The 25,050-nt window shown below is 45.5% G+C and overlaps 1 protein-coding gene across 1 annotated transcript in view; it reads right to left on the bottom strand.

Moving 5' to 3' along the window:
* Positions 1 to 5,040: 5,040 nt before the first annotated feature.
* The window catches only part of LOC133398618 (neuropilin and tolloid-like protein 2), a 31,404-nt gene continuing 11,394 nt past the window's right edge, over positions 5,041 to 25,050 (bottom strand). The window contains exons 5-11 of the mRNA XM_061670004.1: positions 23,782 to 24,030; positions 22,993 to 23,040; positions 22,768 to 22,895; positions 14,291 to 14,519; positions 13,277 to 13,390; positions 10,833 to 10,963; positions 5,041 to 9,983 (exon numbers count right to left, since the gene is read on the bottom strand). Coding sequence (XP_061525988.1) covers positions 9,297 to 9,983; positions 10,833 to 10,963; positions 13,277 to 13,390; positions 14,291 to 14,519; positions 22,768 to 22,895; positions 22,993 to 23,040; positions 23,782 to 24,030 — 1,586 coding nt within the window. The 3' untranslated portion in view covers positions 5,041 to 9,296. The remainder of the gene's footprint in view (positions 9,984 to 10,832; positions 10,964 to 13,276; positions 13,391 to 14,290; positions 14,520 to 22,767; positions 22,896 to 22,992; positions 23,041 to 23,781; positions 24,031 to 25,050) is intronic.

The raw sequence follows: 25,050 nt of genomic DNA, 5'->3' as shown, positions 1-25,050 counted from the left end.
AGGCGAGTGCACCACTACACCATCAGTGACCCTGACCTATAACCTACATTTGTATTCAGTTCGGTGATATTTTATTAGCGGCACGGTGAACAACTGGTTAGAGTGTCAGCCTCACAGTCCTGAGGACCCGGGTTCAATCTCCGGCCCCGCCTGTGTGGAGTTTGCATGTTCTCCTCGTGCCTGCGTGGGTTTTCTCCGGGCACTCCGGTTTCCTCCCACATCCCAAAAACATGCATGAATCGGAGACTCTAAATTGCCCGTAGGCATGACCGTGAGTGAGAATGGTTGTTTGTTTCTATGTGCCCTGCGATTGGCTGGCAACCAGTTCAGGGTGTACCCCGCCTCCTGCCCGATGATAGCTGGGATAGGCTCCAGCACGCCCGCGACCCTAGTGAGGAGAAGCGGCTCAGAAAATGGATGGATGGATGGATGGATGGATATTTTATTAATTTATTACCAACAGTCTATTCTCTTCATAAAGTTGTATTTCTCTTGGCTGCGTGGTCTTCAGAGTCAGTCATGCTGGCCGATGTAACAAACTACACGAGCAATGAGAAGGTTTCTTTAAGCGATCAGATTTAAAATTTTCCTCAGAAAGCCAGTGAGTATAATGTACTTTATTTAAGTTTTAAACATGTTTTTATTAGATAAATATTGATTATGAAATACTCCAGATGATGTAATTGACACAGTTGCATGCTGTTGTATTGTGTTGTATAGCAGTGATGTTTTCTATAATTGTGAATAGTGTGTGAGTGATGTTTATTCTTTTTTGCAAATATTTACTCATGTTGAATTTGATGCCAGCAACACATTCCAGGAAACCTGGGACAGGGGCAACAAGACTCGGAAAGTTGAGGAAGGCTAAGAAAAAAAACCACTTGATTGCAACATTCCACAGGTGAACAGGTTAATTGGAAACAGATGAGTGTCATGATTGGGTATGAAAGGATGCATGCCCGAAAGGCTCAGTTGTTCACAAACAAGGACGGACGGGACAAGGTGAACAAATAGTCCAACAGTTTAAGAACAAAGCTTAACATACAATTGTGAGGAATTTAGGGATTTCATCATCTGTTATTATGGACCGTTCCATATTATCATCAAAAGATTCAGAGAATCTGGAGAAATCTCTGCACATAAGCAGCAAGTCCAAAAATTGAATCCCCTTGACCTTTGATCTCTCACTTAAAAACAAGCATCATTGTGCAAAGGATATTGCCACGTGGTCTCAGGAACACTTGAGAAAACCATTGTCAGTTAACACAGTTGGTCGTTGCGTCTATAAATACAAGTTAAAACGCTACCATGCAAAATGAGTTGGAAAATTGTTTTTTTTTTTTTTTTTGGTTTCACAGTCATAACAACCCTCTGAGGGAAACCGTAACTATAATGTGGCCTGCGAAAAAAATTAGTTTGACATCCCTGCTTTACGGCACCGTCGTAACACTTGACCGGCATACGGCCGGTGTGTGTAAATCATAGGTCTTCACATGAAAATTCTCAGTAGCGCTAAAAGGTTTGGGGAACACTGCCTTTATATGCATAAAAAAAATATGAACTGGTCGCCAGCCAATCACAGTGCACATACAGACAAACAACCATTTGCACTCACATTCACACCTACGGGCAAGTTAGAGTCTTCAATCAACCTACGAAGTATGTTTTTGGAATGTGGGAGGAAACCGGGCTACCGGGACTTTAATTCATATTTCATGTTTACTGAGGCACCATAGAGACAATATTACATCCCAAAATACTAGAAAAAATGTTGGTTTGGCAAAATACAGTATGTCCCCTTCAAGGGAAAAAAAATACTGCATTCCAAAACTAATTTATCTCTTGTTCCACTTGTTTGTTGTACATTCTCTACACGGATGACTGTTAAAGCCAGTGGCAGCGTCTGGCATGTGCAATATGTGTGGCAGCAAAGGCCAGCATGGTTCGGTTGGTTGGCCGAGATAGCCAATTGAGTATACTGCAGTAGATTGAAGTGTTGTTTATTATGCCACTCCTCATCTTCTGCACACTCACAGTATAGCAAGCAAGGAGGGACATTGGGAAACACCTACAGAAACAAAAGGCGATTCCACAATACATTACAATGTCAATCATTGGCGTTGATATGGGAAGTTTGCGCCCCCTTGTGGAGTCACCCTCTTGACTGGTCTCAAAATTGCTCTCATTCTTGTTGCAGAGAGGAACCTTTCAAAGCTCAAGTCAATAAAAAGCTACATGAGGTCAACATTGTCCCAAGAACATGGTGCTCAGGGTGGGGGTGGTGTGTGCCAAATAGGGGTGCTAAATTGTTGTAGCTTGACGTTGCATTTGTATGAATAGACGATGGAGAAAAAGTATATATTTAGCCAAGCATGGCATATTTATTAAGAAGGTGTTCTCTCACCAGTCTCACAGAGACAACAGCCATCAAAGAACAGTGTTGACACACAGAAAGAAAGCAAACATACTGTAAAATGTGTACTGACACAGGCACATGCGTACTATAGGATGTGTCCTAGCACCTCACTGTGGCAATATGGCACATCCACTGAGGACATTAAGGTAGATAGAGTGTCTCTTAAAAGGGGGTCTTGCACAAGGTGCCATTCAAGATAGGACCACCACTGGTGGAAGCATTTACTAAAATGGGCACATTCTAGAATTTGTTGATGACTTATTGTCATTGTACTCCATGAAAACAAATCACAGCATGGAGCAGTGGTGGATCATTGGAACAGTCATTGACAGCAAGCTGAGCTCTAAGGCAAACGCTGAGGCTATCTACAGGAAGGGAGAGCAACTTCTGTACTTCCCGAGGAAGCTAAATCATTCTAATGTGGACAGTAAACAATTGAAAAAAAAAATCCCCATTTTAGTAATGCTTTTTACAGTCTGAAAATGGGTGACAGAAAAAAAGGCACATGGCTCAGATCGGAAGGAAGCTGGAGAACTCATTAGTGCACCACAGACCCATCTGTCTATCTCCGAAAAGCAGGTCTTCAAAAATGCCAAAGCCAAAGTGATCTGGGAAGGAAATCCTCTTCACCACTGCTTTGAGGTTCTTGCCTTCAGCCGCAGATTGAGAGTCGCCTTATGTATACAAGACAAATAGGACTGGATACTTCTTTGTCCCCATAGCAATAAAATTGCAAAATGTGCACAATGCCACGAACAGTTAAAGAATAACTGGTGCATCAGTCATTGTGTCTTTGTTTTCATCTGTCAACTATCTTCGTCTTGTGTTGGACCTAAATGTCTTTTACCTTGTCTGCAAGACAAGTTTCCAATCAGAATCAGAATCCTCTTTATTTGCCAAGTATGTCAAAAACACACGAGGAATTTGTCTCCGGTAATTGGCATTTTGACAAAAAATACTTTTCAGACATAAAAACACACTACGGAAAGTCACTTAGCCTCTAACAATTTCATGATGAGAGGGAAGAAGCTGGTGGAATGTCTGCTAGTTGTAGTTTGCATTGTTCAATAGCGCCTACCTGAGGGAAGGAACTGAAAGAGGTGGTGACCAGGATGTGGAGGGTCCAAGAGGATTTTGCATGCCCTTGTCTTAGTTCTGGCAGCGTGCAAGTCCTAAAACGTGGGTAGGGGGGTACCGACAATTTTTCCTAAGTCCTAATTGTCCGTTGCAGTCGGAATTTGTCCTTTTTTTGCGGCAGCACGAACCGCTGTTACCAAACATCCATGCATTCATTTTAGCGCGAGACCTCTCAGGTCACGGACCCGGGGGTGAGATTGAGCCTATCACAACTGACTTTTGGATAATAGACGGACATCCTGGACTGGTTGGCAACCAATCGCAGGGCACATGTAAAGAATCATGCATTCACACTCACATTCACTGGAGAGCCTTCAGTGACTGTGTGTGCGCCATGCAAGGCAAGAACACACAAATTCTGAGCTGTGAGGCAGATGTGCTAACCACTTACTCACCGTTCCTCGTTTGTGACTTTGAGATTTAAATATGGCAATACAGTGAACCTGTGGAGGTTAGGGACGATGACGGCCCAGTACGAAATGGATACCCACCCCCTAAATATGTTGCCTTATATTAATAGTTTAAACCTTAAATGTATCCTAAAAATATAATATTCAAACTTACAACTTTACCATTCAAAATAAATGATTATTAGGCATTTTACAGGGTACACCCTGAACCGGTTGCCAGCCAATCGCAGGGCACATATAAACAATATAAACATATAAAAATATAAACAAACAACCATTCGCACTCACATTCACACCTACGGACGGCAATTTCGAGTCTTCAATCAACCTACGACGCATGTTTTTGGGATGTGGGAGGAAACCCACACATGCAAACTCCACACAGGCGAGGCCGGATTTCAAACCACGGTCCTCAGAACTTTGAGGCTGATGTGCTAACCAGTCGCCCACCGTGCCGCCTATATTAGATATATTTATATTATTTATTTACTATCTTTGTTCATCTATCGATGCCAGTGATGTATACTGACAGGCACTAAATGGCAGAAGTTTCAATTAACCTGTGTAGCCACCTGTGGCCATACATACAACAGAATTACATGTGGCACAGAGTAAGTACATTTGTGAGTAAAAAGAGACATGTCCACCATTATTACGGCATATATTATTTTTGGGACACTATTGTTGGGTGGTATGTCCTAAGATTTTTCTAATGTCAAATACTGTATGTGCCTTGCAAGGCTCAATAAAGGTTGGGATGCAGTCTTAGACAGATGGGCCAAGTTAGATGCCTACGCCATCTAACTTGGGTGAAAAATGACATCAAAGTTTTATGATCATTTTGAGGATTGGCCATGGAAAAGGGTGTGTGAGGGTAAGTTCATCGCTGCTTGCAAATGGAATTATTTAGATTATGAGTGAAGATGATACATGTCAATAAACTTGATGTTTACATTACAACAAGTCACTGTGATGATCTTTCATGTCTTGGCAGACAGGATAGTTTTTTCTATTTATGGCTGCATGTGCGTCAAAACAAGCGAGGCAGTACATCTGAGCAAAGACTAACGTGTTTGTGAAGGTGACATGTTTAAGAGAGGCGCCCGGAGCACTGGAGAGGACAAATTCATGATGGCAGGCGGCGAAGGGAAGGCCGAGTGCAAATTTGTCAGCGGGCAGCAGCCTGACTAAAGCAGCTGTCCGTGTGTGCATGTGTGTGTATGCCGTAAATGTCCTGCCCAATGCCCTTAACTCACATCAAAGTCAAAGAAGGAAAATACAAAATACATTTTGTATTAAATAATAATTATTGTCTTCACATCATGGGTTTAAAATCTGTTTATCATTTCAAAATCAACCAATTAAATATTAAAATCAAAGTCAGTCTTGTGGCTCATTTTTAATTTCATATTTTTGATCTGGACCCAAAATATATATATTTTTTGTTAGATTTAAAAACACATCTGAACAATGACTCACTTTTTCATTTTTGCATTGGAAAACAATGTTTGATACATATTGTTTCTTACCTGTTTCTTACCTGTTTTCCTTGTTTCTTTAATTTCCCACTGTAGTGGCAAGGGGCGTTTATTTCCTCAACTACAGAGAGTACCAGGCATCTATCAGGGCTAAGTCTAGCCTTTATTCGTACAAACAAGTTTTTATCATGAAATTCAATATTCTATATGATATATAACGTTCCCATGAATATACAGTATAATGAAATGATGCTTATATATTTCAATATAGCATATTGTCAAAACATAAATGCCTCCCTCAAATGGACACATCCAAGTAAGTGTAATTTTCTTTTGGTAAATAGACAAGGACATTCAATTGTTAACTGCTGGGCCTATTTGAACTCTGTTGCTAACAAAAATAGCAGCATCTACCAAGGTGATAGACCATCTATCATGATAGACTACAGAAGTCCTCACTTTAATTCGTCAGAGGGACTGATTATGTGCTCCTGTCATGCTGCAGTTTTGGTAAGTAACAAACCTCGCCCCAAGACTGTGACCTGTGGTAGTATCAGTCACCTGAAAAAAGGAAGGTATTATTTGGTTCTTATCTGTCACATGTGGCTGCACTGAGGAATTGGGGCACGGTGGCCATGATTAGGCAACAAAGAAAACAGGTTGATATCAAGTGGGCAGGATTGCAGAGGAAAAGAGTACTCCCAGCAAGTGAAGGGCTGCTGGTTCATATCCTGCCCGAAAGCGTGTCCTTGCTGTGTCCCTGGGCAAGACACCTAACCCACATTGCCCATGAATGAATGTGGTAGGACGTTTTGCCTTGTGATTGGCTGGGATATGCTCCAACACACCCGCGATCCTGGTGAGGATAAACAACAGGCTGCTGCTTTGTTAGCAACATACAGTGGCACACGGTGGCATGACACAATTTCTGAAGGGAAAAAAAATAGGGTCCTATTTTGGGTGAGGGATTTCTTTTACACTTTTTAAAACACTATAATAAAGCTACAATATACCACAGGCTGGTGAGTAGGGTTTCTTTTAATCCAACAGAATGAAATCATACATAGTGGTTAAATTATCATCATCGTTGTCTTTTTAGTGGAAGTGAGTTGTGCTTGTTTTACATTTCACAAGAATTAAAAATAAAAACACTTTCCTCTTACCAAAACGAGAGTCTCTTGGTGTGCTCTTCCCCTGGAGAGATGGAGCTATAGGCGTTATGTCTGCATATGTGTGTGTGTGCGTGTGCATGTGTGCATGAGTGTGTGAGCACACTGTGTGTGTGTGTGTGTGTGTGTGTGTGTGGTAAGCAGGGCTGCTATTTCAACAAAGGCCAAAGCATGTCATACTCCATCACGAGTGCTGTCATGACCTTAATGGATTCAGCGAGTCCAGTGCAGCACTGCTAAAAAGTGCAAGAGGCTACTCGCACGTCTTGTAATACCACTCTGTTCCTTAGGAGGCACCAGTGAGTCACAGCAATGCAAAACCAGCCAAAACAGACAGTTTGAGCATGCTTCCACACGGGTTTATAGACTGATAATCGTTCTCCAGTTCGTTTCCCCCATGGGACAGTTAGTTTGGTCAGGATTGTGAACAAAACCAGTGTGCTTTGGCAGTGGGGCTGGTGTAGACCAAACCAACCAGATTACTTCTTCTGAGGGTTCTCTTCCATTGTACAGTACTTCCCCTCTTGTGCAGTTCATTCTGTCAGGTGTGGACATGGTACCCATATTCAGGTATGGATCACACTAAACAGACTACCACTCCTTCAGGTGCTTTCACACTTTGGTCCATGTTAAACGAACTCCAGTTTGTTTTCCATCCTGGTGCGGTATGCTCAGTCAGGTGTAAACACAATAATCAAACATGGCACAGGTCAAACCAACCGGATTACAGGTAACTTTGTACCTTTTTAGACTGTTTTAATTGTACTCTAATTTATTTCCCCCCTTAGTGTGGTGATTCATTTGGTCAAGTGTGGATACACAAACTGAACTCCGCAGACCAAACCAACTGTACTACCTCTTCTAGTGGTGCTTTCACGCTTTGGTCTGTTTTAATCTAACTGAAGTATGTTTTCCTTCTTGTGCAATTTATTTTGTCAGGTGTAAGGTTGCTTCCATTATAATGCAACTGCAGTTGGTTTTCCCACTTGGTGCAGTTCATTTATTCAGTATTTAACACAAAAATGTAACTTAGGTGTGGGTGAAATCAAACGGGCAACCGTTTTTAGGGGTGGGTTCGCATTTTATTTCATTTAACACCTCGGTCCTATTAGTGGGATCAGGTATGACTTTACCGAAATTCTGGTTAATGAACAATATAATCAAATTTGAACTGAAAAAAACAAAATAATTCTTCAAGCCAAACCTGAGACCACCTAGAACTAACTGATTGGTTCTAAATTAACTCAGCGAAGTCCAGTATCTGAATGTGGGTGCAGACCAATACAACCACACAACAACTAACCACACACTCTCTCTTCTGTGATGTGTGAACACAGTAATGGAAAATGGTCTGTGGACAAAACTGGTCACTTAGAACTAACTGAACAGTTCAGAATAAAAATTGGAATGGTCCGGTGTGACCCAACTAGGATTGGAGAGCCTAAACATCATAATGGTAAAGTAGACTACAGACTACAAATAACAACCCGAGACCTCCCAGATTAAACTGGATGGTTCGGAATTAATTTGGGCATAGTCTGTTTGTAAAACAGTCAGGTTTGGAAACCCTTAATATCATAATGGTGATGCAGACTTCAGAGTCAAAACAAGTGACCGCTGATTTACTGATCAAGTCTTTGCTTTAGCCACCCTAAAGTGCACTTGGCTATTTTCTGGTGTGCTACTTTAGATTGACCAGCAGTACTTTATGGCCAAAACCTCTTCCTGTTTACATTACTGTGACTAATAAGAGAAAAGAGTGATGGCGCATGGTTTGTTGTGACACATCCCAACCAAGGAAAACGGACTAGGGGATTGTGACTGGGACCAGATAAATCGAACTATTGCTGTGTGAAAGCGTCTTTGGACTGATCTCCTTGGACAAAACCAAAACCAAAAGACAGACCTGCTCACAACTTCACGAAGTCGATGGATCCTAGTTGTGACAGTGAGGGAACACGCACCAAAACAAAACAAAACATCCATCCATCCATTTATTTTCTACACCGCTTATCCTCACTAGGGTCATGGTTATGATGGAGCCTATCCCAGCTAATTGTGGGGAGGAGGCGGGGTACACCCTGAACTGGTTGCCACCCAATCGCAGGGTACATATAAACAAACACCTACGGACAATTTAGAGTCTTCAATTAACCTACCGTGCATGTTTTTGGGATGGGGAAGGAAATTGGAGTACCTGGAGAAAACCCACACAGGCACGGGGAGAACATGCAAACTCCAGAAAGGTGAGACCGGATTTGAACCCCGGTCCTCAGAACAGTGAGGCGAATGCGCTAACCAGTCGCCCACCGTGCCGCCCAAAACAAAACAAAATCCCCCCCCCCCAAAAAAAATAAATAAATAAATAAAATAATATATATATACTGTACTACACACACACACGCATGACAGGTGAACGGTTCACAAAGTCTCTTGATGGGTTCTTCTCTCTGGCTAGTTTCTTGGTCCAACCGAGAGTCTGCATGCAGGTCTGAATTTGAATCCTCTCTTAGTTACTCCAGTTGCTCTGGTTCCTTGATCCCTGTTTAGCCATCCCATGGAGAGACGAAAAGATTCTTCTTCTAGAAGTCCATGGAAATGGAGTGCTGTTGGTGGTGGACCACTGAGGTTCTGTTCTCGTTGCTTGATCCTGGTTTTCCAACCCCACGGAGAGAAGATTCTTCTTCTAAAAGTCCATGGACATGGAGCGCTGTTGGGGGTCCACCACTGAAGCACTGTTCCGGGCGCTGTTGCCACGGATGGTGAGGGTGCCGCAGGCTCCCCCCATCCCACCGCCAATTCCACCGGCGATGCCACTGGGCCCAGCCATGGCCACTCCCCCCGTCATACCCATGCCCCCGGCCATGGCCACTCCCCCCGTGATGCCCACCGCCCCTCCTATGCCCACGCCACCCGTGGCCCCGCCGCCTCGGCTGTAGATCTCACAGGGTATCTCCTCAGTGACACGGTCCTCGATGACCTGCTGGTCGCAGTCATGAGTCTGGGCATGCTGCTTGTAGCCGTAGCAGCTCTTCTTGAAAGTGCCAGTGGAGTTGAATGTCTTCATGGGAGGCGGCTTAGAGAAGTCGTTGTGGTAGGACAGCTCCATGGAGCTCAGCGTGGTGCGGCTGTGCTTAATGCTGCCTCCGCCGCCCGTCCCCACAGACCCCTGCGAGCCACAGTGGTGCTCGTGTACGCAACGTGACATGGTGGACGAGCGCCGCACCTTGTGAAAGCTGTCTAACTCCTCGGACAGGTCGGCCAGGTCCGACGACATCTCCTTCTCACGCAGTGAGAAGAGCTCATAGTGTGGCGGGTCGAAGACCTCTTGGAGACCCGCTTTGTTGAAGACACCTGGGCGACGGGCGACCACCTGGACAAAACACATGACAACTGTTTACATCTTCTGTTCAGGGACATCGGTGACTTGGATTATCTGAGTCCATAGACTTGTGTCAGGGAACCAAATCATCTGAGTCTGCAGTAATTCCAGTAAATCTGATAATTTGAGTCAGTCAACTGATAAAACTGAATCATCTGAGTCTGCAGTGTCTCCAGTAAGTCTGCTAACTCAGTAGTCAGTCACCCAATTCAATTGAATCAGCTGTGCCCGCAGTGTTTTCGGTGAGTCTCTTGACTTGAGTCAGAAAAACAAAGCATCTGAGTCCACATTGTTTATGGTAAATCCTCTAACTTCAGTCATTGAACTGATACAATCCAATCATCTGAGTCTGTGATGTTTTCAGTGCATCCACTAACTTGAGTCCGTCACCCAATTCAATTAATCCATCTCAGTCTGCTAACTTGAGTCTGTGCAACCGAATCATCAGAGTCCAAAGTGCTTTCCATGAGGCCAACAATTTGAATCAATTGTGATACAATCAAATTATCTGGAGTCTACTAACTCCAATCAGTAAATCGATACAACTGAATCATCTGAATCTACAGCGTTTCTGGAGACTTACTCGAGTCAATGAACCAAATCATTTGAGTCTACAGTGTTACTGATGACTTCATTAACTTGAGTCAGTGTGCATATTAAAAATAATCATCTGAGTCGGAAGTGTCTCTGGTGAGTCTTTTTTAAGCGTAATCCTGGCTCACCTAAACTGGTACCCTGTGATTTTTGTGTATGTTGCAGGGCTACAGTGCCCACTCGTGGTCTGGGATGCACACTACAGCCTCATTTGTCAACTTTGAGAAACCTGCTTGTCCCGTTCACCTTTTTCCGGGGCTGCTTCATCTGGACCAGGATGGAAATGATGAGAAGAACCAGAACAATCCCAGACGAGACACCAATGACCGTGCCGTGGGTCTTGGTGATCTGGTGAAAGAGACCCCTGGATCTCTTCTCTAGAAGTGTAGGGGAAACACCAATGAGCAGAAATGGGAGTAAGTCATGTACAAGTCATAGTTCTCAAGTCTTAACCTTAAAGTTTCAAGCAACTCCCAAGTTACTGTGGAAAAAAAAAAATCAAGCAACTAAAATTGAGAGCCCGCTAAAGTTCACGTCAAGTCGAATCAAGTCTTTACTTGGGTTAAGCAAGCCACAAATCAAGTCATACAAGCTTACTGAGTCACAACACATCACTTTGCACTCAGTATTTGCACCTGTGTTAGTTACTGTAGTTGTAGTAAAACATTCACAATCAGTGTTTTATGAGGTCCCAAACCAGTCTCTCTTGTCTTCTCAATTAAACGGATAAACGACATGAAGCTTAGTTCATATTTGACCAGCTATCAGTGAGCTTAAGTGTGAAATTACTGTCGTTTTCAAGGAATTTGTCATACCAGCACAGATTTCCACGATATAGCACGAAATACGATACCCGAGGTCCCAGATGAGCCCAATAAGTCCCGAGACTTGTGAAATACAAATAGAATACAAAAATAAGATAAAATAAAAATAAAGATGAAAAAGCTAAATTACTTATCTACAAATGGATGCAGCAGAAATACAAATGCGTGAACTGCACATATTTACATAGTCATTTGAATTTGAAAAAGAAAAAAGTGTTCCTTGTGCAGGGATCAGTAGGCATGGGGGGTGCTGATGTTGGGGCTACAGAACTTCCGGAAAGAACCTGTTCCTCAGCCTAGTGGTCCTGCACCAGATGCTCCATAGCCTCCGGCCCGATGGGAGATGATGGAAGAGTGCATGTGTCGGGTGGGTGGAGACTTTGATGATGCAGAGAGCCCCGCCCACAATCTTCTGAGCAGCCTTTATCGCTTGCTCTCTGCTGCTGAGCAGCTGCTTTGCCACACCGTGATGCTGGTTCTGAGGACGCTCTCCACCACATATCTGTAGAAGCTCCTCAAGACACCCTCCCCAGTCCGGCACATCACAGCTTCCGGAGGAAGTATCGATGTTGCTGTGCGTTCTTTAGCAGATAGGAAGTGCTTCGGCTCCAGGTGAAGTCCTTGGAAAGGAGGACCCCAAGGTACTTGTAGCTGGAGACCACGCCACTGCTGCTCTTCTGATGTGCAGGGGTTGAGGGTGGCGTCTGTCCCTTCTGAATTCCACCGCCTTCTCCTTGGTCTTCTTCACATTGATGCATTGATTGATTTATCCTTGCACCAGTCCACCAGTTGTTCTACCGCCTCCCTGTACTCAAAGTCATTGCTGTTCCTGATGTGTCCCACTAGTGCTGTGTCGGCCGTAAACTTTACTGTCTGACAGTTCGGGAATTTTGCTGAGCAGTCATAGGTCAGTAGTGTGAACAGGAGGGGGCTCAGCACATAGGCCTGGGGGAGAGCTATTGCTGAGGGTGATAGAGGAGGAGACGGTGTTGTGGATCCTGACAGTTTGTGATCTGTTGGTCAAGAAGTCCAGGACCCAGTTTTCCAGTGATGAACTCAATCCTAGAATGTCCAACTTTTGCACTAGGGTTTGTGGGATGACAGTGTTGAAGGCGGAGGTGAAATCAAGGAAAAGCAGGTGGACGTAGGAGTTCTTGCTCTCCAGGTGGTTGAGGGCTTTATCTGTCTTAGTTGTTTTATAGTGACGAATGAAGTTACTGTAGATGCGTTTGAGTCTTTTATCTTTAAGTTGCAAATCTAACATGTTGCCAAGTCAAGTTCATTTGTATAGCCCTTAATCACAAAAGAGTCTCAAAGAGCCTCAGAGGCCCACAGTTGATAATGATTAATGACATCCACTAATCTAAACCAACTAGTCGGGAGAGAAAAACTCAAACCCCATTTAGGGAAAACAAGAAGCCTTGAGAAGGGATCGCAAATGCGGGGATCCCCCGTTCCGGATGGAACAGTCTGCAATGGATGGTGAATGGGCAACATTTATCACATAGTCCGGTGCTGTTGCCATTCTCTTTTTACAATTTTGATCAAAAAACATAATCCAAATTCAATAATCTGCTCTTGCTCTGATACTTGGTTTATAAAGTGGCATTTGCACTCCATATTATAGACTTCTGGTGGGTTGCCAGGTTTGGGCACAGTACACAAAAAATGAATTTTCTTTCAAAAACCCAAAAAATTACACCTTTAAAATACAGATGTAAACAGACAAGACTTGTTAAGTTATGTAGTTCAAGTCAAATTATGTTTTCAGCCAAGCACGTCCCAAGTCTTAAAATTGGCGACTTAAGTCTGACTCGAGTCAAGTGATGTGACTCAAGTCAAATGGTGGACCTTTTATTATGTTACCTTTGCAGTGATTTTCATCCCAAGGGTAGACGCAGTTCTGGACACCATTACACACCAGCGAGTTGTTGATGCACATGTTGCTATGGCAAAAGAAGGTGTTGGCTGAGCAAGGGGCTGCAGGTGAGAGACAGAAACGAGATAAGAATAACATACCCACAGTGGGAAAAGGGCCAGAAGCCATTTTGACAGTAATAATAATACAATCGCAAACACTGGAGGTCTAATAGAAAGCACACAAACAGTCACCTAGCAGCTGCGAGGCTAACATGACTAAGTTCACAAAAGTACAGTTTTCAGTAAGCATCAAAGGATGAACTCTGGCTTCTTCTGGCTTAAAAATTATCCATCCATTTTCTGTACCGCTTATCCTCACTAGGGTCGCGGGTGTGCTGGAGCCTATCCCAGCTATCTTTGGACCAGAGGCGGGGTACACCCTGAACTGGTCACCAGCCAATCGCAGGGCACATAGAAACAAACAACCATTCCCACTCACATTCACACCTACGGACAATTTAGAGTCTTCAATTAACTGAGCATGTATGTTTTTGGGATGTGGGGGGAAACCGGAGTACCCGGAGAAAACCCACACAGGCACAGGGAGAACATGCAAACTCCACACAGGCGAGGCCGGGATTTGAACCCCAGTCCTCAGAACTGTTAGGCAGATGTGCTAACCAGTCACCCGCCATGCCACCTACGGAAAATGAATGAATTAATATTCCTTAACTTTTCGTGATAGTTATTGTTTTATTCTACGTTGTACTTTATTTCATTTATTTTTATTCATCTAAAAAAAATACATATATATATATTTTAATGGTCATTGATATTTTATTGTATTTTACTTCATTTTATTTTGTTCAAATTTAACTTGGGAAAAAATAAATAATGAAATAAAGAAGTATCCCTTCATTCTTAGTTATGCTGGCGCTTTTTTTCATGAATTCCAACTTACTAAAAAAGTATCCAAATCAATCAATCAATGACTAGTACGAGAAGATGGGCGTGACTCACGGTCCACAAAGGAGGTGAAGAGCATGCGAAAGCGGCTGAGTCGGCTCTTCTCGTCGGCCCACATGCGCACGACGCCCACACCGTTCTCCAGCATGACGTCATTGGCCACCGTGCTGCAGAACTTGGCCTTCAGGTTCTCGATGGCGCTGCTTCCATCGTAGATGGCCACAAAGTTCTTCTTGCACTCGTTGGAGTGCTCCATCTGGTACTCCATAAAGCGCAAGTAGATCTGGACACACACACACACACACACACACATACACACATACACGCACACACAGATGACAGATGAGAGGTCGCTAGGACCTTGTCTCAACTCGAACAGTCGAGGTAGATGGCCGCCTCATATTGAGTCCTGGTTCTTTACATTTTTACTGTGGACAAAGGGCTCAGAAATTTACATCATTGTTCAAGTTTACATTATGTGAATGATGGGATTATGCAAATAGACCAAAATGGTTAAATTTTTTATGTGAATAGACATTTACAGTGCATGTGAATGGACAGATGTTAGCATTTTGCGTGGATCAGAATCAGAATCATCTTTATTTGCCAAGTATGTCCAAAAAACACACAAGGAATCTGTCTCTGGTAGTTGGAGCCGCTCTAGTACGTCAACAGACAGTCAATTTACAGAACACTTGGAGACAGAAAGACATTGACAAAAAAAACAGTCACTGAGCAGTAAAGGGTCGCTAGTTATCTGGTAATGCCAGTAAATATATTTATTTTTTGACAATTGTGCAAAAAGATGCAGAGTCCTCTAGCACTTAGAGCAGTTCGAATGACTAATATTGCAATAGTCCGGTGCAATGACCATTGTGCAAAGGGCGCTGAGACTTCAAGGAGTGTATGCGGTTTAAAGTGACGAGTAGTGCGATAATCTGGGACAATGTTGGTTGTGCAAATGTTATAGATACTCCTCAATCAGTGTGCAAATGGAGCTGATGCTACTCTGGCATGAGTGGCCAGTATATGCAAGTAGTGCAGCATGGCGAGACAACTACAGTGAGTGCACGAGTAATACATAATTGGCCCCACAGAAATGTGACAACGAACTCAAGTCAAAAAATTGCCAGCATGTTGTAATGGAATTGTAGGTCAGGTGTTTAAGAAGTTGATCACAAGACGGAAGAAGCTGTTGGAATGTCTACTAGTACTAGTTTTCATTGAATTGATCGGTAGCGCCTACCTGAGGGAAGGAGCTGGAAGAGCTGGTGACCGGGGTGCGGAGGGTCCGAGAGGATTTTGCACGCCCTTGTCTTAGTTCTGGCAGCGTGCAAGTCCTCAATGGTGGGTAGGGGGGTACCGACAATCCTTTCAGCAGTTTTCGATTGTCCGTTGCAGTCGTAGTTTGTCCTTTTTTGTAGCAGCAACAAACCAGACTGTGATGGAAGAACACAGGACTGATTCGATGACCGCTGTGTAGAACTGTCTCAGCAGCTCCGGTGGTAGGCCGTGCTTTCTCAGAAGCCGCAGGAAGTACATCCTCTGCTGGGCCTTTTTGAGGACGGAGTTGATGTTGGTCGCCCACTTCAGGTCCTGAGAGACTGTAATTCCCAGGAACTGTAATTCCCAGGAACTTGAAAGAACTGTCCTTTTCAAATCTGCAGTAGAAGGTATTCAAGTCGTTGGCTAGTGTGCTATTGTTCTCAGCTTGGGGGGATCGTCGCTTGTAATTAGTCAGCGATTGGAATGCATGCCAGCGTGATTTAGAGTCGTTTGCGCTAAACTGTTTTTCCAACTTTGCTGCATAGTTCCTCTTTGCAATGTTAATTTCTTTAGTCAGCTGGTTTCTAGCTCGATTATACAGGGCCCTGTCCCCGCTCTGATATGCGTCCTCCTTAGCTTGGCAGAGCTGCTTAAGTTTAGCAGTGAACCACGGCTTGTTGTTGTTGAATGTGTGAAATGATTTTGTTGGTACACAAACCTCTTCACAGAAACTGATATAGGATGTGACAGTGTCCATATATTCATCCAGGCTGCCAGCTGAATTTTCAAAGACACTCCAGTCTGTGCAGTCTAAACAGCTTTGATGTTCCATCTTGGCTTCATTGGTCCACTTTTTCACTGTTTTCACTGTAGGCTTCGCGCATTTAAGTTCTTGCTTGTACGTCGGTATTAAGTGAATTAAGCAGTGATCAGACGAGCCCAGGGCTGCACAAGGTATAGCACGGTATGCGTTTTTTACCGTAGTGTAGCAGTGGTCTAAAGTATTATTTTCCCTGGAAGGACAGTCGATGTGCTGCTTGTATTTAGGGAGTTTGTGGTTGAGTTTAGCTTTGTTAAAGTCCCCGAAGGGTGAGTCCGGGTGTTTTTTTTCAATTTCGTTGACTTGTTCGGCGAGCTTTAGCAATGCGGTGTTTGTGTTAGCTTGAGGCGGAATGTAGACTCCAGCCAGTATGAATGATGCGAACTCACGTGGCGAGAAGAATGGTTTACAGTTCAAAAACAGCGACTCCAAATGTGGACTGCAGTGTGTGCTGAGCTCCGTGACGTCCATACACCATTTTTCGTTGATATAGAGGCATATACATTGTGTGAATGCACAAACATTTTAATTTCATGTGAATGGACATGCACGTGTTAGCATTATGTGTGTATGTGAATGGGCAAACTGATGATACAGGGGCTGTCAGGGGTAAATGCCCTGCAAACGGCCATATTGTCACGATCGGTGCCCTGCAGTTCCTCTTCTGGAGCTTAGGTGGCACTTTGTGGCTCGCTCTCCCCTCTCTCTGCCCCCCCCACCTCTCTCTCTCTCTCTCTGTCTCTCTCTCTCTCTCTCCCCCCAGCAATTACCACGCCTGCGCACCTGTTTCCAATCAGCACTCATCACTGCCAGTATTTAAGCCTCCTGACCCAGGGATCCGGCGCCAGAGTATTCTCGCTACCACGAAGTACAACGGCCTACACATTGCGCCTCGACAGTAAGATTGATTCGCTGATTCCCGTGCTTGTACTTCTTGTTGATTCTCCTCCTTCAGTGTCCTCCTGTGTTTCCTGCCATGATGCTCACTCCGGCTGTTTTGCACTCACCTGCTCACACCCCAGCCCTCTGCACGCTCCCTGCTCCTACGGACCACCATCACGCCTTGGAATTCCTGACATTGCGCTTATCCCAAATAACCCTTCACCAACTGCTTCCTCTGTCTGCTTTTGGGTCCAGTCCAAAAACCGTTTGATACAAACCAAGAAAGAATACTCTGGCCCTATGGATCCAGCGACACCGGACGCACTCAGGGAAGCGCTCGCTCAACAAGGCGCCCACATCGGGCGGCAGGACAAGATTCGCCGAGAAATCATGGACTCATTTATCAACCTAACACAGCAAGTATCTCTTCTATCCTCTCAGATGCACTCTGGCAACCCCCACCTCCTCGAACACCCCGTGAGTATTCCTCCCGGGCCCGCTGCCTCCAACCAACCACCCCTCCCTTACAAAGAACCTCACGCTCCTCCTCCCGAACCTTACCGAACCTTCAGCTATCCCTCGAACCCCTCCCATCCCTAAAAAGGTTACGGCCCTGGACAGGCGACTAATCTCCCCTGTTACCCACCACCAGACGGCACCGCTCACCCTTCTCATCACAGGAAATCACAATGAAACCCTCCAGCTGTTTGTCATTCCCTCCCCGGAGACTCCAGACTCATGGTATCCCTTGGCTCAACAAACACAACCCTGCCATAGATTGATCCCACCTGTCAATCACTGGTTGGAGTCACTTCTGCCACTCCCACTGTCTTCTTTCGGCCGTCCCGACCTCAAGCAAACCTTAGCCACCAGTTACTCCAATCGGCCTCTCCCCTGTTTTCAGTCAGGATCTTGCCATCTCTCTTCCCCCCCACCGCCCCGATGACTACGCCATTGACCTACTGCCGGGAGCCCCTCTCCCCCTCCAGCCGCCTCTTTAACCTTTCCCGTTCTGAAAATAGTGCTATGGAACACTATATCCATGACTCCTTTGCCTCTGGACTTATTCGGCACTCCTCCTTCGAATATCTGGTCATGCCCTTTGGATTAACCAACGCCCCCGCAGTTTTTCAAACATTCATCAACGGCATTCTCCGTGATATGCTGACCCGGTTTGTCTTTGTCTACTTAGACGACATCCTCAACTTTTCCCGCTCACTGGTAGAACATCGTCAACATGTCCGCCAAGCCCTTCAGCACCAACTCGAGAACCGCCTGTTTGTGAAACCCGAAAAGTGTGAATTCCACCTCCCCTCTGTACACTTTCTGGGATACATCATTGCCAAGGGACAACTACAACCTCACCCGGCAAAAATCCAAGCAGTCGTCAACTGCCCCATTCCCTCCACTTGCAAAGAGCTGCAACGTTTCCTAGGTTTCGGAAACCTTTAGCGCAGATTCATTCAGGACTACAGTAAAGTGGCCGTTCCTCTCACCAGTCTCACTTTCACCAACTCCCCATTTCATTGGACCCTGGCTGCATCCCAACCCTTTAAACGGCTGAAAGAACTATTCACCAGAGCCCCATCCTGAGACACTCTGACCCCTCCCTCCAGTTCTTTGTCGAGGTTGACGCCTCAGACACTGGAGCTGGGGCCGTCCACTCCCAGTGGGATCCCAAAACCCAGAAACTACATGCCTGTGCCTTCTTCTCCCGTCGCCTGTCACCATCCGAACGTAATTACGACATTGGAAATCATGAGCTGCTGGCCATCGTTTGGGCTCTGGAGGAATGGAGGCACTGGCTGGAGGGTACCGGAACTCCTTTCATCATGTAGAAAGACCACAAGAACCTCCGCTCTGCTAAGCGCCTTAATCCCCGGCAGGCTTGGTAGCCCTTGTTCCTCAGCCGAATCAACTTCAGTCTCTCCTTCCGCCCTGGGTCTCATAACAGCAAGCCTGACGCCATCTCTCGCCTCTATTCACCCCCCCTGCAGCTATGTTGAACCGCATCTCATCTTTCCATCCTCCTGCTTTGTTTGGGCTGCCACCTGGAAGATCGAACAAGTGGTTAAGAAGGCTCAAAGAACCCAACCTGACCACAAGACCGGACCTACGGAACGGCTCTTCGTGCCCGATTCAGCCCGCTCTGAAGTTGTTCAGTGGGCACATAAATCCCAGCTCACCTGTTATCCCAGAATCACCCAAACCATCCAATTCATCAAACAACACTTCTGGTGGCCCAGTGTGGCTAAATATACTTGTGAGTTCGTCCTAGCCTGCTCCGTCTGTGCCTGAGGAAAAACTTTGCATCTTCCCCCAGCTGGTCTACTGCATCCATCCCGAGCTGCCCCTGGTCCAACATTGCTTTGGACTTTGTCAACGGCCAACCCCCCTCTGAAGATAACACTGTCATTCTTATCGTAATAGATCGTTTCTCCAAGTGTGTCCACTACGTACCCCTTCCTAAGTTACCCTCTGCATTCGATACCGCTAACCTTCTAGTCCTTCACGTGTTCAAACTTTACGGTATTACCAAAATCTGGAGTCCGATCTTTGCTGCATTACCGCACGCAATCCTGCCTCCTGGAGCACCTTTCTCCTGTGGGTCAAATATGCCCACAACTCACCAGCTCTGCCACACGTATGTCTCCCTTCATGGCATGCTATGGTTTCCAACCCCCTCCGTTTAAGGAACAGGAACATCATGTGGCGGTCCCGTTGGTGGTGGAGCACCTGTGGCGGATCCAAACTATTTGGAAGGACGCCAGGGCAGCCTTCAATCGGTCGGTTGAAAGAAACAAGCGGTTGGTGGATCTTCATCGCTCTCCAACACCGGAATACAAGGTGGGTCAGATGGTGTGGCTCTCCTCCCGTGACCTCCCTCTCCAAACCGAATCACGTAAGCTCACGCCACATTTCATTGGACCTTTTCTGATCACCAAATCATCAGTCCCACCTCTGTACAGTTGAAGCTTCCCCAATCTCTCAAGATCCATCCCACATTTCATGTATCTCTGCTCAAGGCTGTCTCCACTCCTCTCTCTCTCTTACCAGTAATTTATAATTACCACCTCCTCACCTGTTCCCAATCAGCACCAATCACTGCCTCTATTTAAGCCTGCCTGACCCAAGGATCCGGTGCCAGAGTATTCTCGCTCCCACACTGTAGTTTTAGTCATCAGGCTGGCAGGAATCTGATCTCTCTGCCCACTCTGTCCCTTCTGGCCTCTGCCCACATGAACTCTGAACTCTGACGCCCCACATACATGCACATGCACATGCACCAACACTCACACACACACACACACACACACACACATCAATACACACAGACAAACACCAGACTCAGGGTTGCACCAGCCACTTTAGCACCATTGGTGTTTTGTCATCTAATTTATTATTATTTCTTATTTGCCTTGGTTCTCTGACCTTGACTATGTTGCACACGTCACCTGATCTTTGATATTTGCACATTCAATTAATACTTTTTATACTGTATATACCATAGTTTTATTTAGGTTTTTATATTGATGTTATTATTTGTACTGTCTTTTGTAGCACCGCGGGCCCTTGAGTACCATCATTTTAATCCTCTGTGTGTGACATCGTGCTTATCCCAAATAAACCATTACCAACTGCTTCCTCCGCCTCCGTCTGCTTTTGGGTCTAGTCCAAAAAACATTTGAGACAAACCATGACACATATGCTGCATAGCAGGAATGACACCAGATGAAAAACACTCAAACAAATAAAACTACTGCATAAGAAAAATGCTGCAAGATAAAAATGCTGCAATCACAAAAAAAAAAAAAAAACAGCAAAAGAAAAATGCTGCAATGCCTCCAGACCACTAGGCGACGCCCATCACGCGACCTCTGGGACGGACCAGTCCTGTGAGACCCGAGGCAGGCACCACAGGTACTGTATGTATACAGTAGGTAGATACGACACACCCATTTTGAGCTCCATGCCGAAGGTGACGCTAAACTAGGGAGGTCAAAGTCGTCAGCACATTCCACGTGTGTGGACAGTGAGAAAACCAAAAGACCAAGGATGACGGCACATTTTGGGGCATACGGTTGAACGGCATACAATTACGACAAGGGAACTGGGAGTCTGTTTCACATATAATTTTGTTGTTGTTGCTTTTTATCAAATGTTGTGTATTGATAGCATACGCTTTGGCGTTGACAAAACAGTAACCCTCGTGAAAATCGGTTGAGAAATTAGCAAGTTACGGCTAATTTCAGTGTCCATGCATTGCCTTCTATGGGAACGACGACCTCCCCAACTTGGCCGCCACGTAGGCAGGTTGGTTAGTTGGGGTGCTACAGGACACTGGCTTTTCTATGTAGTATCTGTGAAAGGCATTCCTTGGTCTCACAGGACTGGTCCGTCCTGGAGGTCACACCCCCTAGTGCCCTGGCAGACTTCCTTTGTTTGGCGTGAACGTGCCGCATTTCTCTTGCACTTGTTTTGGGATTTGTGTGTTTCGTTGAGTTTGCAGCATTTTTCCCTGCAGTTGTTTTCTGTGATTGAAGGATTTTTATATTGCAGCATTTTTTCTTTACATTTGTTTAAGTGCTTGTGCGTTTTTTGGTTTTGTGTCATTCCTGCATTTCCAGATTCCCGTTTGCAGCGCATTTGCCTTTGTTGGCCACCGTATGATGTGCATATTATGTGTGTGGATGTAATCTAGGGCACATTATTTACAACTAATATCAGCAGTAGATAAGATTCTTATATAATGAATGACAATGATTCCATGATGATGGGTACATAAATGAACTCACAATGACGCGCCAACAGCCATTCGGAGCCCACGCATAAACATGACAAACATGGCGTGTGACCACTCATGTAACTTAATCAGATGTGCATGAATTTGTGTCGTCGCCATGTTGTGGCGGAGGCCAGCCCGTGACTCATTTAATCTGGGGGTGGCGGCAGCGGCACAAGTCTCGCCCGTGAGTCACGGTTGTCATTTTTTACATCCTGTCACATGTAAGTGAATTTAAAAAATGAAAACCTACCAAATGTAAGAGATGCGAAGTCATTAATGTTTAAAGGAAAATCACCCTGCATCAGACAGATTTTGTTATTATGTGTCAATGTACAGACACTTCCATTATGGGCTCTCTTTTCATGGAGGCGGGCTCGACTCGGTGTTGGTAATTTCATAGACCAGTGTACCCGAGCGCATATGCTGCGCTGATGTCTGCGCCATTGTGGGCGTGGACACAGCCCACTTCATTTGCTACCAATCTAAGTGGCTCCTCTCATTCCCTTGAAATGCGGCGCAACAATTTTTCGAATGGAGACGTCTCTGTGCGAGCCCTGGGTGACTGCAGCAGTCACTTGGCCAGTGTGGCAACAGACGATGTGATTAAATCCAGTATGAGCTGCAGGTGATAACTGCTGGCGACTTACATATGTACCCACACCCGATCGTTTCATGGACAGACAGGTTCGGGGTGGGCAGTGGCCCTGGATCCCATTACTAGATGCAGTCCTACTGATGATTACTGTGGAAAGCCACATTACCGATGTGCGTACGGACCTTGGACTGAGGGGGGGCCCTGATGGTCCAGATGCAGTCCAGGGCGTCTCCGGGCTTCACCCGCTTGGCTTCGTCCACCTGACTGGAGCGAATGATCCCATCAAAGCCGCCCACCTCAAACTGACAGTCTGGAGAACGACCAGGAGGAGGAGGAAGAGAAGAGGATGATGAGGACGTCCTTGTGGCATCCTTTTATTTCCAAATCAAAAGCATTGAGGAGCTTACCCGGGATTGGGTTTAATAATCCGCCCACATGCAGATGGAAGTCAGGGTCTGAAAACACAACAACAAAATACTGTAAACAGCTCCATTCTCATCATCCTTCTACCAATATACTCACTCTCTCTCCTCTGGATGTGTCCAAATCATCCAAGTCTGCTCTCTCTAACTTTGTCTCCAAAACATCTAACCTTGGCTGTCCCTCGGATGAGCTCATTTCCAATTTTATCCAACCTGGTCACTCCGAGAGCGAACCTCAACATCTTAATTTCTGCCACCTCCAGCTCGGCTTCCTGTTGTCTCTTCAGTGCCACTGTCTCTAATCCGTACATCATGGCTGGCCTCACCACTGTCTCATAAACTTTGCCTTTCATCCTAGCAGAGACTCTTCTGTCACATAACACACCTGACACCTTCCTCCACCCGTTCCAACCTGCTTGAACTCGTTTCTTCACTTCCTTACAACACTCACCATTGCTCTGGACTGTTGAGCCCAAGTATTTCAAGTCCTCCACCCTCGCTATCTCTTCTCGCTGCAGCCTCACTCTTCCCCCTCCACCCATATATATTACTATTATTGTCTTACTTTGACTAATCTTTATTCCTCTCCTTTCCAGTGCATGCCTCCACCTTTCTAACTGTTCCTCCACCTGCTCCCTGCTTTCACTGCAGATCACAATGTCATCTGCGGACATCATGGGGCACGAGGACTCCAGTCTAACCTCATCTGTCAGCCTATCCATCACCACTGCAAAGAGGAAGTATTGCAAAGTTGCAGTTGTTGTATGTTCTGACCTGCAACAAACGTGTACTTGATGCGGAATCCGAGGCCCTCCAGCTCCTCATCGCTGGTGAACTTGATCCACATGAAGCGTCCGGTGGAGGTGACTAGTGCCGGGGTCTTGCCTCCACACACCCGGTCGATTAGCGGCGAGAAGCCGAAGGGCCCGTCGCGGATCTCGATGTGGTCGAAGCGGCACTCGAAAGACGGCTCGATGTAGTAATTCTTGTCAAACACAAGCTGGATCCTCTGCCTGGGCAGAGCTGTTTGGTCATGGACATGAACGGTCATGTTAGAGCACCACCCGGAACAAATTCATTACGTTTTGGGAACTTGAACATGAGATTATTAAGTGGTCAGTCGGCTTGTTTTCTTTGGCTTCACCGGGACTCAGTTTCTGTTGAAAGGAGACATTTTAAAACAGTTCCCACGTATCTTAATAATCTTTGGCATGCTTCTCAAAATGCCCTAAGGATCAAGAACCATGAGTGAATGAACAAAAAAATGGCAACGTATGTGAAATCAGGCTTTAAATTCTTCCATTGAGAAGTTCTTGCAGCTTTCGGACGCTGACAGCGTGTCAATGAATGCTCAAAAAAAAATTGCCTTCTCTTACGGCTCAAGTGGGGAGAGAATCACCAGCGACGCGCAATGCGCACGCTCTCACGGGCTGCAGAGAGGCAGCCGCTCAGCCGGCATAATGACCAGCAGCACGCCACTGGGACAATTTCCCCTCTGGTTTGCCTCTGTTGAAATCAAGCGGGACAGCGCGGTGCTGTGGCCGCCGAGGGGCGCAGCATAAGCGGCCACAGCAGCGCAACGTACACCGGTCCCCCTGGATGACTTTTTTCCCCCTCCTCTTCCTCGCCAACATGACGTCGTGACTGTGTGGCTGATGACGCCATTGCGCCGGACCTCCGGTTGCTCCCCTAACCGCTGGAAGGGTGGCAAGGGCCTGTGGGGGAGTGAATCCCATCTGCAATCATTTGTGCATCACTCTTAATAGGTCAGTCCATTTGTGAAAATAACAGCCAATGAGAGCATCCATCAGTCGGATGAAGACAAGATTAGTAACTGTAATGCCTTTTTCGGCCTACTGGGGGGAGTAATGAGCCATGTGTGGACGGGAAGGAAAGGAACGTCTTCCGGGTGACGTCACCATCTCGTGCGTGGAAAAATGAGCAGCAAAATTGAGCTGCTGCATGCAACACAGATTTTAAGATTCTATACAATCAGGATTTTATTTTGCTTGTAATAGTACAACATTTCATTTATTTGACATT

The sequence above is a fragment of the Phycodurus eques genome, chromosome 2, assembly GCF_024500275.1.
Source record: "Phycodurus eques isolate BA_2022a chromosome 2, UOR_Pequ_1.1, whole genome shotgun sequence".
Taxonomy (NCBI): domain Eukaryota; kingdom Metazoa; phylum Chordata; class Actinopteri; order Syngnathiformes; family Syngnathidae; genus Phycodurus; species Phycodurus eques.
Note: the sequence above shows the minus strand (reverse complement) of the source record. Positions and strands in the feature narration are given on the sequence as shown.